This window comes from Austrofundulus limnaeus, unplaced genomic scaffold (genome assembly GCF_001266775.1).
Source record: "Austrofundulus limnaeus strain Quisiro unplaced genomic scaffold, Austrofundulus_limnaeus-1.0 Scaffold15, whole genome shotgun sequence".
Taxonomy (NCBI): domain Eukaryota; kingdom Metazoa; phylum Chordata; class Actinopteri; order Cyprinodontiformes; family Rivulidae; genus Austrofundulus; species Austrofundulus limnaeus.
In genome coordinates, this window is record NW_013952417.1 from 4,272,200 (window position 1) to 4,291,023 (window position 18,824).

The 18,824-nt window shown below is 38.7% G+C and overlaps 1 protein-coding gene across 1 annotated transcript in view; it reads left to right on the forward strand.

Moving 5' to 3' along the window:
- Positions 1-18,514, forward strand: part of trabd2b (TraB domain containing 2B) — a gene marked incomplete at its 3' end in the record, with an annotated part of 63,123 nt that extends 44,609 nt beyond the window's left edge. The window contains 2 exon segments of the mRNA XM_014002969.1: positions 14,642-14,788; positions 18,371-18,514. Of these exon segments, the coding sequence (XP_013858423.1) occupies positions 14,642-14,788; positions 18,371-18,514 (291 nt within the window).
- Positions 18,515-18,824: the final 310 nt, after the last annotated feature.

An 18,824-nucleotide genomic window follows, 5' to 3' on the forward strand; every position in this document is an offset into this window, starting at 1 on the left:
CACACACACACACACACACACACACACACACACACACACACACCATTCAGGGCTTGTGTCTCCTGAAAGGTTCACATTACAGTCTTCCCCTCTTTGTGTTTTCCTGCAGGCTGAATACACTTGCGTGAAATTGAACATTTCTCCTGCTGATTTGCCGTGAAATTGTGCGCTTGTGTGGGATTACTCTGTTAGGTCGAGGTTCCAAGCCCAACAGTGGCGTGACATCAAGAGAGGACAAAAAGAAAGGAAGTGCGATCCACTCACTGCAAAGGCTACTCGTGCCTGTTAAACAGTCGGAGCTCTGTGCAATTCAGACAAACTGTGTGGTGAAGACAGACACACATGGAAACGCAGACAGAGCGCCTTTATGCACGCATGTACGCACATGAGCTTTAAGTTACAAGTTCTTCAGAGTGCGCTGGTGTGCATGATGTGGAGCACAGGAAGGAGGTGGGAGACGAAAGCTGAAAAAACTGAGATCAGTGTTGATGGAAGGACAGTCGGCATCAAATGCAAGAATGTGAAAAAAAATGGAGGAATACAAAAGTTGGAAGAGAAGAAGAAATTAACTTTTTAAATCAATAGATTGAACAGTCTGAACATAAAACCTGATGACATCATAAGGAGGGTTGAGTGCAAACGCAGGAGGGATGCAGTTCTAGCTTTGGAGGTCGAGGTTTCGTGAGGATGGAGAAGAGTGATGGTGTTGAGGAAAGACCTGGCCAGATGTGCTGCAGATCTGCTCCACCAGGAGGAGGAGGTGGTGGAGGGAAAAATACTCTTCTCATCTCCCTACATCTCCTAGTTAACTCCCAACATCTGGTGCTTTCTCGGTTTCTTTTTTCTGCTTGAGAATGTTTTATGATTGAAGCCTCCTGCTGTGTCTCTTGGACCTTTTTTTATTTTCTCTTGTTTTCCTACRGTCTTTCTTTCATGTGTTTCTTTCTTCTTTGATTACCTTCTGCTTTTCACACTACAGTAGCACACCCTTGGGAAATGCATAGTCAAATTATACAGATTGTCCATAATTTACACAAATTTTCCATCATTTTGCAAGTGTATYGAGTAATCCCACWGATTTTTTCTAGTTTTACAGATTTGTTAAAAACAACTCAGATGCAAAATTATTTTACATCTCAGAGCCTGTATACATTAACATCAGCCATCTTCCAACTTGCTCTGCTGCTGGAAATATAAATCGTCTTCCTTTCCTCCTGCTTTGTGCTGCAGGCACTGTTATCTCTCTGAGACAGACAGTCCATCTGCGTGCGAGTATAACAATTTTTTGCGAAATTTACGGATTTTTGAGGCTCATTAAACAGGTAAATGTACGAAGGGGTTGACATGGATGGAAATGTAAATATTAAAACGTACTGTATTTTTGTGTGTATAATGCAAGAAATTTAACTCCATAAATCCTTCATAACATGTATATGTGTGTGTGTGGGTGGGTGAAGGTATTATACACATTAAATGTTGATTAACTTTTTTCTAATGCYCTACCACATTAAGTTTCAATATTTTCTCCTATATGACTGAAATATTGTGTCATGGGGAGAAATCATCATAATTTCTCCCTCCCTCTTGCTGTACGTCACACATAGGGAATCATCTAAACAACCACAGCGGTTTACTCACTGGAGTCAGAGGACAAATAACTTGTTTGGTCTCCTCTTGTTAAAAAGAAGACATTAACATTAGTTGCACGTTCGCATTCTGATAATTCCATCTTGCTAATCTWAGGGTGTATTCACATCTGACACATTTGGTCCGCTTTAAAGGGACCAGAGTTTGTTCCCCTACATGCGCCATTTTAGACTTCACGAGCTACCGTGACTAAGCAACATTAGTCCTTCAGTGTTGCTTTTGCTACGTTACAAAAAATGAACCGTTGTGGGMCAGAGAACGCAGAGCATCTTGACTCCTTTAGGTTGCAGCACACATTTGACAACACTGTCCCAAAATTTCAGCGGGTAAAAAGTATTGAACACGTCACCATTTTTCTCAGTAAATACAGTATATCACTAGAGGTGCTAATGACATGAAATTTTCACCCAATGTCGGTAACAACCCAAGTGATCCATACATACAAAGAAATCAAACCATAAATGTCCAGAAATGAAGTTATTTGTAATAATGTGGAATGGCACAGGGAAAAAGTATTGAACACATGAAGAAAGGGAGGTGTAAAAAGGCATGGAAAGCCAAGACACCAGCTGAACTCTCTCAGTAATTAGAAAGCAAGCCTGCCCCTTGTCAGTGCAAATTAATATCAGCTGGTTCAGTCCCAGATGATGGCCAGGTATCACACAAGAACCATCTGATGATGGGTAAAAGTAAAGAGCTCTCTCAAGACCTTCACAGCCTTATTGTTGCAAAGCATAATGATGGCATCGGTTACAGAAGAATGTCTAAACTTCTGAAGGTTCCAGTGAGCACTGTTGGGGCCATAATTCAGAAGTGGAAAGAACATTATTTCACCATAAACCGACCACGACCAGGTGCTCCTCGCAAGATTTCTGACAGAGGAGTGAAAAGAATTATCAGAAGAGTTGTCCAAGAGCCAAGGACCACTTGTGGAGAGCTTCAGAAAGACCTGGAATTAGCAGGTATGATTGTTTCAAAGAAAACAATAAGTAATGCACTGAACCACCATGGCCTGTATGCACGCTCACCACGCAAGACTCCACTGCTGAAGAAACAGCATGTTGAAGCTCCTTTAAAGTTTGCTGCACAACATTTAAACAATCCTGTGTAATACTGGGAGAATATAATCTGGTCAGATGAGACCAACATTGAACTGTTTGGATGCCAGAATACACATCATGTTTGGAGGTCAAATGGCACTGCACATCAGCCKAAAAACACCATACCAACAGTGAAGTTTGGAGGTGGGAACATCATGGTGTGGGGCTGTTTTTCAGCATATGGTACTGGCAAACTTCAAATAATTGAAGGAAGGATGAATGGAAAAATGTGCAGAGACATTCTTGATAAAAATCTGCTTCCATCTACCAGGATGATGAAGAWGAAACGTGGCTGGACATTTCAGCAAGACAATGAGCCCAAACACAAAGCCAAGGAAACTCTCAGTTGGTTTCAGAGAAAGAAACTAAAGCTGCTGGAATGGCCCAGCCAATCACCTGACCTGAATCCAACAGAAAATCTATGGAAAGAACTAAAGATCAGAGTTCATAGAAGAGGTCCACGAAACCTGCAAGATTTGAAGACTGTTTGTGGAAGAATGGGCCAAAATCACACCTGAGCAATGCATGCCACTAGTTTCTCCATACAGGAGGCGTCTTGAAGCTGTCATTGACAACAAAGGCTTTTGTACAAAGTATTAGATAAATTTCAGTAAGCGTGTTCAATACTTTTTCCCTGTGTCATTCCACATTATTACAAATAACTTCATTTCTGGACATTTATGGTTTGATTTCTTTGTWTGTATGGATCACTTGGGTTGTTACCAACATCTGGTGAAAATTTCATGTCATTAGCACCTCTAGTAATATATTTACTGAGAAAAATGTTGACGTGTTCCAACACTTATTTTACCTGCTGTATAAGTATATCATCGCAAAACTGCCACTGAATGATATTCATGATATTCTTAATAGTCAGTTTTATTAGCAGCATCATCTTTATTTCCAGGTCAGTGCTCTGTCCTGCCCCCGTCATTTCTGTCCAATAGGAGCAATGAGCGTCACCCGCATGGCTTTGGTTATAAATTATAGTCCACTTCCAAAAAGCACAARGTGAARGCAAACTGCACCAAAGGAAAACAATAATTCYTCTATTTGGTCRGGACCAAACAAMTGGACCAAAGGACTTTCCTGGTGTGAATAAATCCTGACAACTGGATTTTGCTTTGGTCTGGTCTGGGAGCGGATAGTTTMTCAGTGACYCAAATCCAGAAGCTCTCCCTGATGCTCCTTGGCAGCAACAAACACACCCAGAAGTGTGTGTCTCCAAATAATGTTTCCCTGCCATTAAGYCTGAAAAATCAAAAAGTCAGTCTGGTCTTACGGATTCTGGAAGCTTCCGATGATCGTCCTTGGCAGCTCAGCAMCAAAATACGCACACAAGTGTGTGTCCCCAAATAATGTTTCCCCACCAGAGGGTGCACCATAAAGGCTGAGAAATCCTGATGATTAAARTGTTTTATGCTTTTTAAGCTCAAAAAATGATAATCACATTATAATCGAGATTGTACTATACATGATTGAATACAGTAGATTTTTTTATGTTTTTAAGCTAAAAAATGAGGGTTGCATAATATTCTAAGTGCGTTGTTTTTAAATAAATATGGCATGTTTAAAAGCCTCTGAGTCAAATTTATTGTATATGACATAGTATATTTTTTTAAACCCATGATCATCAGTATTGGTCGGAAGAAATCAATTGTGCATTTAAAATACAGCTCTGTTCAGAATGTTTGTGKAAAACAAAATCATTAAGCAAACTAAATGATTTAAAAATCATGTCAGCTAGAAAATTCAAACACAAAATTCCAGTTTGAATGATTTGAGCTGGTTTCTTGATGTTGAATAATGATTACTGGAGGACATATGGCAGAAACTTGCAGACACTCTTACTGTTGAAACATCTGTCAGGATTCCTCCCTGGGAAATGAACTAAGAATTTGCTGGCGTTCAGACACTTGTCATTTCTTCGTCTGGGCGCTGTATTTCCTGCGTTACYCAGTTTATTTTCATGCAGCAGACGATGTTCTGCTCTCGTGTTTCATCCAGCCCTCAGATGTGGAGTGTGGAAAAAGGACAAAACATTCCTTGGGYATTGCTCCAACTTAAGACATTAGTCCAACCAAAGCAGACGAGAAGAGATAAGCGAGAGGTCAAAGCCCAGTTTGAGGTCAAGGAGGGGTGATTTAAATACAGAACTGCGCCTTTCTCATGCTGCGGAGAAGAAACTCCTCATCTGGTTTGCATGGCGTCACACACAATTATGAAAGATTGGAGAAGTCCAGTGAAATTCAATAAGATTTTGTTCTTTTAAAAAAAACATGAAAAAAAAAGAACTCTGGTGATGTGAGCTGGTCTGTGTGTTTTGGAGGAGATAAATTAAARGGGACCTGATCTGATGTATGTCTGCTTGATATTTTTAATCTTATTTTCTTTTAGAGCAACACAATTAATTCAATCATCCTGACTTAAATATGTTGCAATTCTGACTCTGAATTGCGTAAACATAATTGTTGATTTTGCATAAATGAAGCGTTTTGGAACCACATGACCTGTTGTTGTTTTTTTAAAAAATCTAACTAAAAAAGCATTAATTTGGATAGTGGTGACGCAGAGGTTAGAGAAGACGCATGATCAATGTCAATAGAAACTACGTCCGATAGAATGTTGATAATTTCATTGAAATCAGATTCAGTACCACACGGCATTCTGGGGGATGTAGGCAGAGGAAAGGCTTTAGCCATTCGATCTCTCTTGGCCCTGCTAAGCAAGGTTGGTAGTATAAACTAACTCACTCACTCTTTAGTAAGTTACAACCAGTTGAGTAACGTGCTGTAGCAGTTTCAGGTTTCACCACCATACGTCATAACTGCTTTGAAATAAAAAAAGAACGATGTGYATTGAAAGGAGAAAATGAGWGRAAGAGCTCAAGAGGAAATTGTGGATAAAAGAGGAAAGGTTATGTCKCCAGTTTGGCAGAATTAATCATCTTGTTTTTTCTAGGGAAATGGCTAAAACAAAAAAACTAATGARATGAAACTCTTATATCTTGATACATTTTTCAACCAAACCTCCCAGCCCTATGTGTCATCAAAAATTTGCTTAACTGCTTCAACCCTCATTTGTCCATTTCTGGGCTCTTAACCCCCTTGGCTTCTCCCACTGGAGCCCAAGATGGCAGCTCGCTGCTCCACACATGTGGGCTGTGGTAGCTTTCATCAAGAAGGGCATTCAGCAAAAAAAAAAAAAAAAAAACAATTGCCAAATCATTGTATGAGTTAGCCAGCTGTGACGACACCTCATGAAAGGATCAGCCCAAAAAAAGGGCTTTCTTTTAATCTGTAAAATTGTGAAATGTTACAGTGTCTTCATCAGTTTTATATTGTACTTTGATGTCAATTGATGATCATTTTTTTTAACATTTAAGGGGGGAAATGGTACTATGTTATTGTTTCTCCAGTTTTTCACAGTTTGCACTGATGGGTATTTGTGGAAAGGAAGCAGCTGCTTGCTTTTTTTCCCCACTCTGGTTCAAGTGAAACTTTATTGTTTACTTCTGCTTTCTGTTGAGGCAGGAAAGCCAGGAGGACTGACGCAGTGGTGATACTGCCAAGTCAAACAGCAGGGTTTATTTGTGAACAAGTGTTGGGGAGACCCCCACCTCCCATTTACCGGAGACATTAAAAAATGAAGACAGCATATTCTCTAGCTGAAGTGAATGTTTGTGGTTACCTTAGACGTTGGAAAGAAAGGAGCAGCGGTGAAGGTATATCTAGAAAARTGAAGTGAAATAAAAAATGATAAAAATGGTTGTATTTCTTTTAAATTGTTTCCAAATAAGTGTGAGATGTTTGCCATCATTAGGTCCTCYCCCCCTGCCTCAGAGGAAATAAGGCAGGAAGAAGGAAGGGAAAAAAGAAGAGGCTTACTGGAGAAGCTGGGAGCAGCAGGCCTCTGCCACTTGGATTGTCCCTCTTGTAATCCCTGGATTTCCTGAGCTGAGACAGGAGGTAGACCAGGCACAGTGAGGGACTTAGCAAGACAGAGAGAGTGAAAATTGAGAGGAAGCTGGAAGAGAAACAGAGGCAGAGTCAAAAGAAAAAGCTGTGTTCAAAACAGTGGTTGTGTAATTTATGCATTATGTGGTTCGTACGCAGGTAATACTCGAAGAGGGTTGTGGTGTGTGTAATTAAAAGCATATGTGTGTTTATGGGTGGCTGCGTGTGTTTTTGACTGTGTATACATATGTCTGTGCGTGTGTGTGTATGGTAGGTATTAACTGGGACAAAGATTTGGAGTAAGGCAACGTTCTACCTTGCTGTAGCTCCTGCCAGATGTGATGAACTGAAAATGCTGCTTACCTTCAAACGAGCAAATCTAAACAGACGCTGAGGAGCTGTAAAAGTTTTTTTGGCATTGCCTTGACTTTTGAGGTCATATTGAAGACATTTTTATGCTTGACTGTTTTCTTTAAAGCCCTTTGACAGGTTGCACACGTGCCTCAAGATGGAAAAAGGGCACTGTCTTGAAGGTCTTCTTGATACAACAGTTGGAAACAACAATATCACATGAGACCAATCAGACAATTTTGAACTTGCGACACTATCTTACGACAAAACAATGTAATCTAAGTGTTTTGAAAAGTTTGACAGATTGGATCAGTAGGCTCTAACAACTTCATAGACCATTATATAGTTGATGGGAACAGTAGGGCTCAGGCACTGCTTACTTTTGAGTCAGCCTATTTTTGACAAGAAATACCAAGCAAGAACTGTTTCAGTTATGAAAATTATAAGCTAATCGTGTCACATACCCATTTGTGACCTTGTATTAGGCGCTGCCACTTTATATTGTCAAACAGAGCAACATTTGTCTGGCCCAGTTCTGGCTAACACAATGCACTTGCCATGGAAACATACACTCGGCTTAGATACAGCAAAGAATGACTGCCTTTTGGTGGCCCAAATGTAGTTTGCCAGACATGGTCAATGCATGAGCCACAACAGAGCCAGTTGTGACATTGACAGATTTGGGCCACATAAACCAAACCACAACTGGACTAGTTGTGACATCGACAGATATGAGTCACATAAACCAAATCATAACCAGGCCAGTTGTGGCATTGACCAATATGGGCCACATAAACCAAATCACAACCAGGCCACTTGAAGCACTGACACATTTGGGCCATGTAAAGAAGGTAGGGAGTGGCATTGACCAATACGGGTCACATAAATCAAACCTCAAATGGGCCAGTTGTGACATACCATTTTAAAAAAAGCCATCACAGACCTGACCCACATCTGATTGACAAGCTACTTTCCCCACCAGTAGTCAGCCAGCAGTGGCAACTTGATCTGGCCCATACCTGGCTGCTATGAAGGATAGCTACGAAAATATGAAGTGGACGTTTGCATTACTAAATAATGAAGTGCAGAAAGATAATTGATTTTCGTGGGTTTGGGCAGTTCCATCAAAAATTGAAAAAGGACACTGAAACCACACTATGAAACTATGAAACCTTTGACAAATCTTTTAAAAACAAATTCACATCTGCTGACACACTCTCCAGTTTTGCTGTTTCCCCTCAATCAAATGGTTTTATGTGTGGTGCGGCGCCTCGGATTTAGTAACAAAGTTTCTGTTTCCAGTTGGTGCTTTTCTTACTGTTACAGGTTTTGCCTTGGTTTCAGACAACATGGACTTCCTGGTACTTTGAATTCAATAGTTACAGATATTGGTATGCATCTGAATATAATTTAGACTTCTGGGATAACAAGGGTACAAATGTACAAGGTTTTGAAGCTGTTCTACATCACTCATATCCTAATTGATAGTGCCAAGTGGTCTATCTCTAAAACCATTTCCTTGAAGAACAGAATAAAGCTCAAATAAAGTCTGAACACATCTCCTGGATGTTTTGGAAAATGCCAGAAACTTCATCCAGTATGATAACTAAGAAATCAATTTATTTTGGCAACATTTGCGAGCAGTGTTGGGTTAGAGAGTTTCTTTTTTTTTGTTCATAGGATATTGTTTGTGTAATAATTATGTGTGAGAAGTAATATTATATCATTGTGGGAGTGTGTGGGCGACTGATGGCCGGGCCAATCTCTAATGTGTTCCTCAGTCCCTAAACAGCGTTACCACTTCTGTGTACACATTCAAGGATGAAGTCATGCTGTTACCACAATTTAAAAATAACAGAATGCAAAGACGTTTTTCTTTCTGAATTCATTTATGGTTTTCTCTTGTGGTTCTGAGAAGAAGCCCAAGTACAATGGCACACAGCTCTTTTGGGGCTGCTCTGTAGGGATCAGAGATGAGATATCACACTTTTTCTATTCTTGGGTTGCCCGGGATGTTATTTCAACTCCCTACCTTCTTCCCTTCAGTTACCTCAGGGTGCTGTGAACCCAATCCCCTTCTATAGTCTGTATATCTTAAGACCTCAGGGAAAGCCTGCTCAACCCAGAGGAGCCCAGTAGTGTGTGTTCTGGGTCAGGGGTCCAGATCTTCTTTTTCTCAGGCAGTGAAACACAAGTGGCTCTCAGGGAAACAGGAGTGGTTGAGGGGAAAGAACCAACCTGACACTGTTGGGACTGTTTTCTTTATTGGAGGCCGATTAAATGACCAAAGATAAAGAACCGGAGAAAAAGCAGAGTTCTCACCCTGTTTGGACAGTGTCATTTTAAAGGTGTTTTAAAAGGGTTTTAGTTAAATACCAATTCATCCCTTTCAAATTAGTTAAAGCAAAACAAGAGCACATGTTGAGTGAAGGTGTTATTGTTAATTTTCTATCATACTAAGTATGATAGATTATTATGTATTCATTTTCAACACTACCAGTAAAAAAGGTCAACTTAACATTATAAAAACTAATAAAACAGCACATATCATCCCTCCTGGTAGTACAGTCTGATACCAACCTTTTAAACTTGTGTCCTTTTACCTAACATATAGAAACCACTCAAACTTGACATTAAATTTCCTTGAATTAAATGAAACTGCTAATCTAAACTAGACTCTTGAAAATAGGTACACAACACCCCCACACACAAATACATACAATTCCTCYATGAAACACATGATCATATAAAAAATGATAAAGTGAGGCTTACAACAGCCTGTTAAWCATATTCTAAACAAAACCTATAATATTCTGATTAGATGATGTATTTGGATAAATAGGATGCCATATTTCTGTCTACATGTTAATGTGAACAATCAAATAATGATRAACACTAAAACTAATAGTTTTGAATGCACTGAAGAACAGACGTGCATCAAGACACCATTAAAGTAAATGTATTTCTACAGCAGTAGTGTTAAACACGTTTTCACTGAGGGTCACGATTAAGGTGGCCCTCCAAAGGCCAGTTATAAATAGAATCAATGTTTCCTGTTTAGCCTCGACTAAACACGAAACGCCATGTTCCTCATCCAGTTGCTACGGCTGAGCACAGCTAACAAACAACAGCTGAGCTCTGTGTGGTATTTCCTGCATAGAAACAGTGTTTTAATGTGTCCTCTTATAAACACTGAAAAATACRACYTGTACCACAAGTTTTGGTGAGTAGTTGCCTTCAAGAATTTTGAACTCTTTCAATTTTTGACAGCAAATCCCCACTGGAGAAGGGTTCCAGTTCAAATGTAAGAKTTCTAAGTGGGAAAATCCCACTTTTCGGAACAACTCAGCTGCTGCAAAAATAGCAGAAATTTTGCTGGTGACTTTTGAACCTTGTGCACCTCTCCCTAGTGGTGGGATGCTATCATTTCACAGGTAAAATYATCAACATGSATTATGAGYAATGCACTTWARGGTMAATGRTGGTTTTAAGCGGATTATTTTAAGACATTAATAAATCTTTGAAGCTTTCACGGGCCACATAAAATGCTGTGGTGGGCCACATTTMGCCRGAGGGCCTTAAGTTTGACAGATGTGATCTACAGGATGAGATTAATATTGGTATATTCTACACATTTTGGCTTCATTTAATTATTGCTTTCTCTGAGTAGGAACCTGTTCATGCAATTTTAAATATAGTTTCTATGGCAAGTATTTCATTCAAAGAAACATTTTAATTAGTAAATTCAGAATGGGGGTGTYCATGTCAGTGCACTTAGTTGCAAACTAACCTAAATTTTAGACATGATTTTTCAGTTTTATCTATTTCAAATCTGACACATGCACTCCTTATAGTTATATACTGTATAAATCAAAGTTAAATAGTAACATGTATAGGGATCACCATCTTGTTTGGCACTAGTAYAAGTGTTTCCCATGTCTAGATCTCCTCACTGTTTATCATCTTTGTGTTATTTTTTTTTCTTTCCATTCCTTTTTTATTTATTTGTGTTTTGGACATTTTGCAGAAATATGGAATAGTGATTCAGTATTCCACACTGAGAGGAAACTAGAATAATTAAAGAGTGTCTGAGGAAGAAAAATGCTGTTTGAAGGATGTGGTTTGTTAGTGTTTATTGCATGTGTTRAATTGGTGTCGTTCTTGACATGCACATTTAAAAACTCCCACACAGTTCACAAATAAATTATTTGCTGGCGTTCAGTGTAAACATCTCCAAAATTTGACACTTCCTTCTCTGCTGCAGACCACTGTTATTTTGCACACTTACTCTTTTTTTTTTCAGATTCATAAAAGTTGTAACAGGATCAATTTAAGTTTGAGCATTCTTGGTTCCAAGATCTTGTCATCAAAATGTATTCATTACATACTCCAGACTTKAAAATAAGTTCAAACAAGTTAGCTTTACAGCGATATAACAGCTCTCCGAGGTCAATTGCTGCAGTATACACACGTTATTGCAATCTTAACTTGTGTTTCTTCCACCCTGGTTTGACCCTGTCTGTCTGTTTTCTTTCCAACACTCACTAATGAATTTTTGGAGTGTTGTGCTCAAATTGCAGACCGTCCATGTGCCCTTCTCCTTCCAGCTTTGTTCTTATAAAGCTTTTATGCAATTACAATTGGAGTTTCTCACGCATGTATGAGACAAGATGTGAAAAAACTACACGCAGAGAACCAAAAAAAAAAAAAACTTGCAGTAGTAAATTCTGTGGGCTGAGTTTCAGTATTTGGTGCTTTGAAGAGGCCTGGCTGCAATAGACTTGGTATGTCAGCGTGAGTAGGCCACTTCAGCATGAGAACACCCACTCTGTCATTCAGCACACATATGCACGCCGCGTGCACACACACACACACACACACACACACACACACACACACACACACACACACACACACACATTTAAAATGTGTGCATCTACTTGCATGCAGACCAGTGTTTGCACTTTTACATGCCTTTTCCCCCTCTCTCTTTGCCTTCTCTTCACTGACTGACATGCTTTCATTCAATGCGAGGACAAACTGGAGCACCATGGTTACAGCTGCATAGATGTTCTCACCCCAGGAGACAGACAATATTGAAATAACAACTTCCTTAGRGACACAACCAAAAAATGTACTCATTCGCATGTGTGTTGTGTCTGGAGTCATTTGCCATGCAAGAGAACCTACTGAAGCTGTCAGGAATATAACAATCCTRGCAAGCATGTGTGCGTGTGTGCATTGCCAGCTCCTGACCATGAGTTTGCCCACTACCTAATTCAGTGTTTCTCTTTATAAAGTCTTTGAGACGTGGCCAAAGACCTGAGGCTCAGTGGTGCAAAGTCAATAAGMGAAGCTTTATCCTCTCCGGCCTTTCATCGCACTTTTGTGACGCCTGTGCTTTAAATTAAGTATGAAACCCACATTAGATGAAAACATAAACTGAAATCAATGTTTCCTCTGGTGGTGTAAAAACTAAAAAAGAGAGGCATAACTGCAGAAGGAAAAAGAAAAAACACTTGAGGGAACATGTCAGGACAAAAGGAGACGCAGCTCTCTGTCGTTCAAAAGGTGAAAAGTGTAGAAGTTTGGCTCTGTCAGAGAGATAAGAGGCAGATGGAGTATCTTTTYCACATGTCAACCCCTTCAGACGTTTACCTGGATAATAAGCCTCAAACATCTGTAATTTTCACAAAAAAATCTGTTTTATCACAGGCGCGGGGGGTGGGGGTGCGTGGAGGCGGACTGTCGGCCGTAGAAATGACATCACCTGCAGRGCGAAGCAGGAGGAAATGAGAACGGGAYAACTTATTTATAGCAGCAAAGAAGGTTGGACGTTAGGTATTTGATGTTATTTTTTGMTTTTTAATGCCCCACAGGCTCTGACATGTTAAATAAATTTGAAACTGAGTTTTTGAAAAATCTGAAAGATTGCTCAATATCTATACCTGCAAAATGAAGTCAGGAGAGAGAATGTGTTAAAATTATGGACAATCTGTACAACTTGAAATAGATGATTTGCAAATCTCTTTAGAACTATATTAAATTGAATACACTACAAAGACAAGATATTTAAAGTTCAAACGGATACATTTTATTGGACTTTTGCAAGTATTTACTCCATCTGAATTTGATGCCTGCAACATGTTACATAAAAAGTTGGGATAAGATGATGAAATTCCTAAACTCCTTGCAGCTGTACATTGAGAAATGTCGTGTTGGACTATTTGCTTACGTACTTGTTCACAAAGTGCTGAACCTCACCCCAGTCTTGCTTGTGAATGACTGAGCCCATTGGYGATGTTCCCTTTGTACCCAATCATAACACTGTTTCCAATTAACAWGCTCACCTGCTCCAAACGGGTGTTTTTTGAGCATTCCTCAACGTTCCCAGTCTTTTGTTGTCATAGCTGTTTTGGAACATGTTGCAGGCATCAAATTCAAGATAAGTGAATATTTGCACACAAAAAAAAGAACAATAAAGATTATTTGTTTGAACATTAAATGCAGTATCTTGTCTTTGTAGTGTATTCAYTTCAGTCAATGTATTCTGATTTTATTTGTTTTTGCACAACATCCCTACTTCATTGGAATTGGAGTTGTAASAAACGTATTGGTGATTCATCAGTTCTCTTGGTTTGTTGAATAAAAAAGTAGGCCAAAACGAAAAATTCTACAACACTAGTTAGCAAAACCCTTGAAGCATATGGCAGGAGAGGGAAAAAAAGCCACAAGTTTGAGCTCAGAGCTTGGTTGCATGATTAACCCACCAGAAAGGTTACCTGGAGTTGAAACATTCGATACACYCAGCCTAGGCATTTCTTATTGAGAGAAGATCATCGCATGAAATTCCAACCCAGAGTTTGACTTCTATTGGCTGTGCAGCTGCATTGGCCCTAAGCTGCTCCACAAATCATCTGATGCTCGTCCAACATTATTTTCCTCAGTAGAGTTTCTTGGTAATTGTATCATGGACACAAATCTTTGAAAATGCAGTGGGCTAAGTCCTGTGTCCTTACCAGGTCTGCTGAGACAGTCATGTAGAACTGTGTTAATCTGCTGCAGACAAAAAATAAAAAATAAAAAAAAGGAAAATATTTTAAAAACTATCCACATCCACACTTCTGGTTCTGTTTCTTGCTCAACAATGATTGACACCACAGTCTTGGTTGCCAAGCTAGACAGAGATGGCGTGGGACTGGAGCGGGTGTGTGAGAGTGGAGGTTAAGCCCTGGTGTCTAACACAGCTGTGGATTTTTTTTTTTTGGCTAGCTGGCAGCTGCACACTATAAATTTTTTCTAAATAGGGTTTACTTTTAYTTTTAATGGATGCTGTAAATTTACAGTGCCCTTGTACTTGTCAAAGAAAAAGAAGGATTATTTTTAGAGGGTTTTTCTCTGGCTTCATCTCTCTTTTTATTCCTTCATTCTCTTCTTCCTGGAGAAGAAAGTCATACAGTATGGYAAGTGTATGAAAATGAAATAACTCACATTACTCTGACATTTAGGACAGTGTCTTTATGTTATTGTTTGCAGCGGCAGTACAGTCATTGCATCCGTCCCATATTTGTGTCTGTTCCCCTGCAGGTATTGTTTGCTTTGAACCAGACGCTGCTGCAGCATGAGAGTGTCCGAGCAGGCAGCCTGCAGGGCTCCTACACCACTGAAGATCTCATCACACACTACAACTGTGGAGACCTCAGCTCCATCATCTTCAACCATGACACCTCACAGGTTTGTTGCTTTTCTCTAAGAAATATTGTAAAAGGCAAAAAAAAAAGAGACAACATTATTTCCTCAAAGTCAAAATTGAGTGAAATTATTCTGCTTTGCATCAGCCTTCTTCGGAAATAATAATAAACAGCTGGCTTTTTAAAGTTTCACTAATAAAACCTTTCAGAACATAAAAATGAACCACCTGTCCAGCCCAATGCAAARGATGGGATGAATTTGCTTTGGTTTGCCAAAAAACATCAAATTAGAAATCATCTCTTTTATTTTCCCGTTTACAAAGCTMTACGTGCTCCAATAACAATGAACTGCTTTTGACATTTTCTCTACATTTGTAAGGATTTTGCCAAAAAATGTYTCAGATATTAAAGTACTTAAATGCTATTATCACATTGTGCTATACTGTCCTGGTAACAGCTCATTGTATATGGGGTGGGAGAAACAAAAGAGCTTTCATCCCCATCAGTCATRKAWRRTTTTTATTTTTCTACAGATGGTGCAGCTAATATTTATATAAATACTTACCTTGTGTTATGTGCTGTGGCAATGTTTTACCCAAATTTGACAAGAAAGTTAGGGTGTTTCGATACCAGTTTGTCTCAAACTAAGTACGAGTACTTCACTTTAGGTACTCACCAATACCAAGCACTTAATGAGTTAGAACTTACAGTATATACTTGATTATAAAAAACACATTTCTTTTATTTAGAACCTGATGTTTTTCAAAGGGACCTCAGTCTGAACGGTCATATCTCATTTCATCTTTAATATCTGTGACGTGGGGGTAAGCTGATCGATCTAAATAATAATAATGACACGAAGACATTGACGGCATAGAGTCTGATGGAAGTCACTTTTAAAATGTGAATACCCACGGTTTTAATTTGATGGTATCAGGACACCTCTGCAAGAAACACTGAAACTAAGCCAGAATTCAAGTTGACTTTTAATTTGTTCCGTACAGAATTTCCTGCTTCAATTCTCTATGGGGTACAATAATATAATAGGTTCTGACAAAAGTTTGAAATAATCAAAAATACACACTGATTGTATACAACTGTAATGGTGGTAAATATACTTAAATATGTTTACATCATTTGCTTTCCAACAATTGTTCTACAAATAAACAGAAAGCACAATAGTTTAACTTTTTAAAGTTTGTTTATAAGAACAAAATATATAATGAAAAGTAAAGATTAATGTTGCGTATAGCTGGACATCTTGTTTAATAAATGCTAAAAAAATTCTCATTATTTGAAGGTGATATCTTCCATCTTGATTGCCAAAGTTTTAAACAAAGATCTGTTTGCAATTAGTTAGAACTTTATGTTTAGGATGACACTTGGCTACCTCCACACTAAATCTTAGCTCAGTGCATATAAAATAACTGAATTATGGACAATCTTTTGTTTGCTAAGGTTGCCTTGAATTGAATCAACTACAAAAATAAATCTYTTGTAAAAGTACATCCAGTCATTACTTTCTGAGAGTTTTATTCAAATCTGTTCATTGGTTAATTAGATACAGCATTTTTTTAAATAGCTGTACAGTATATTTTTTATGTAAAAGACAATCGCCTTACATACTTTTTCAGGAAATCTTAAGGGAAAGATAAACCAGTATGTAATAAATTTAAAATTGCAAAATCTTTGGACTATAGAGAATTATGGATATATATAAATCACAACTTAAAGTGCTTTAGGCAGCTGAGCTCAGCTACTAACGGCTTAAGTCCAAAAACATCTGCAGCACTGTTCAAAACCCCAAATCCGTCAAAACCCTGGATTTTAAGTTGGCAAACGTTTCATGCCCAGTTTTCTACCATTACATAATCATCACCTCAAGCTTTTAGGCTTGTACATCAGTTCCACACATCTGCACATTGCCATATTATTGCTTCTCAACCTCGAGTTACCTGATAGTCTGACACTTTAATAGCTGTAACTGAAAACACACCGTTGCTCCCCTCCTCCAAACTCCAAGTCAGCTTTTCTGAATGTTAACACTCCCTCCGTCTGTTAAGACCACATTATAGCACCTATATGAACATAGCACATGCACTTGATGTTTTTATAGTCTTAATGCAGATTTACTCAAAAGCCCATCAGTGTTGTGCAGAAGTCTTAGACTACTTGTTTTTTTTAACTTTGCGCATCAGGAGGCAAGCTTTGTGGTATTTTTAAAATGGTCAAATTGTGTGGGCACAGGTCATGCGTCATGCACTGTAATTTTTTTTGTTTTTATGGAATTATTTATGTTAATATTTATGTTACAATGAAGTAGTTACAAATAATTAGTAAATTATATTTTTCTCAACAATTTAGCTTGAAAACTCATGAAGAACGAGAGAAAAGAGCAATTGACATTCCTTCCGTACTATATTTCAGTCTCTGCAGTATAACAGGGATTATCAATTAGGGCTGGGCTATAAAATAATATTGATAAATCTCGCGATAGACGTGATTGATATCAATAGAAAGTAGGTTAGATAGAATGTCGATAATTTAGCTTTAGGTTTACGAAATTTGCATAGGGAAATAAAAATTGTGTACAGACCTGGGGTCAGATTTATAACGCTTGCGTACGCACAAAATGAGCCCAGAAACTTGCGTACGCTACTTTTCACACCAAGGTTGTGATTTATAAAATGGTGCGCAGAAATGTGCGTATGCACGGTTTTATAAATCTGAATTTTTTTTTGGCGTATGCCATTTTTGCCTTTTGGCCGTACGTTCAGTTGCAGTATGGTTTCCACGCAATCTTTTATAAATCTGACCCCAGGGCCATGTATTGTGACAACACACAACAACAGCTTCTGCAGCTGTAAAATCATTACCCACCTCCTCTATCCAAGCTGGCAGAAATTATTATGTATTTTTTTCCCTCTGGCTTCATAAAATAACTGCGGTCACCACCTCGCTGCGCACAAACTTTACAATATTCACAAAATTCACGAAGGGGGAAAAATAAAGTTACAGACCCGAAAGAACAAACATCAACAACTACTGAAGCTAAACAGCTAAAGCCCAGCTAAGCAAGGTTGGTTGCATCAAACTCACTTACTTTTTGGTAAGCTAGCAGCAACCTGTTAAATAACATGCACTGTAACAGTTTCATGTTTCACCACCGTGCCTTATAACTGCTTAAAACTAAAAGAGAAGGATGTGGAGTGAAAGGAGAAAATGAGTGGAACAACTCAAGAGGAAGATGTGGATAAAAGAGAAAAGGTCACGTCACCATCAGCCATTTTTCTCCTGGTCCTTATTTCAAATAGATAAAACTAAATTGTCAATATCAACCGATATGAAATGCCTATATATCGTGATGCAGTTTTCAGCCATATCGCCCAGCCCTATTATCGATGTGCTCTTATTTAAACACTGCCTGTATAGTATTGCARTGGTTATTTTTATTCAAGTGCTAAAATACCTCCAGGATCCCCACTTACACAGGCTTTAACAATTTTCTTTGCAGTTATTTTAATTTTAATTTTGCCATCTTTATTTTTATATTTTCACATATTAAGTTTAAGCTGTCTTTCACTGGGAGGCTTTTAAATTCTTTTCCCTTTACTCTTTCTTTCAGCTTCCTCACTTCATCAACAGATCCCTCCCAGTACACGACCGTCTGACAGCCCAGCAGATTGACAGCTACTTCCGCCACGAGCTCATCTATAAACGCAACGAGCGAATGGCGCAACGTGTGTCCACACTGTTGCAGAGGAATCCCAACCAGACTTACTTTTTTGCTTTTGGTGCAGGTAAGTCCATAGTAACACAAAACATCTGGACATCACAACATCTGGAATTTGTGTAATGAGGAATCATTCAGTGTACAATGGTGGACATAAGTTCTGCTCACGTTTGATTGTTAGTTCCTGCGTGTTTGCTTCCTCTAAGATGGTCGCCAAACACGCAATCATATAGCTTAACCTCCCACCTGTTTCCTTGGTTTTCACATTCTTTCCAAGTTGATTCTTATTGAAACCGAGTGTGTGTGTGTGTGTGTGTGTGTGTGTGTGTGTGTGTGTGTGTGTGTG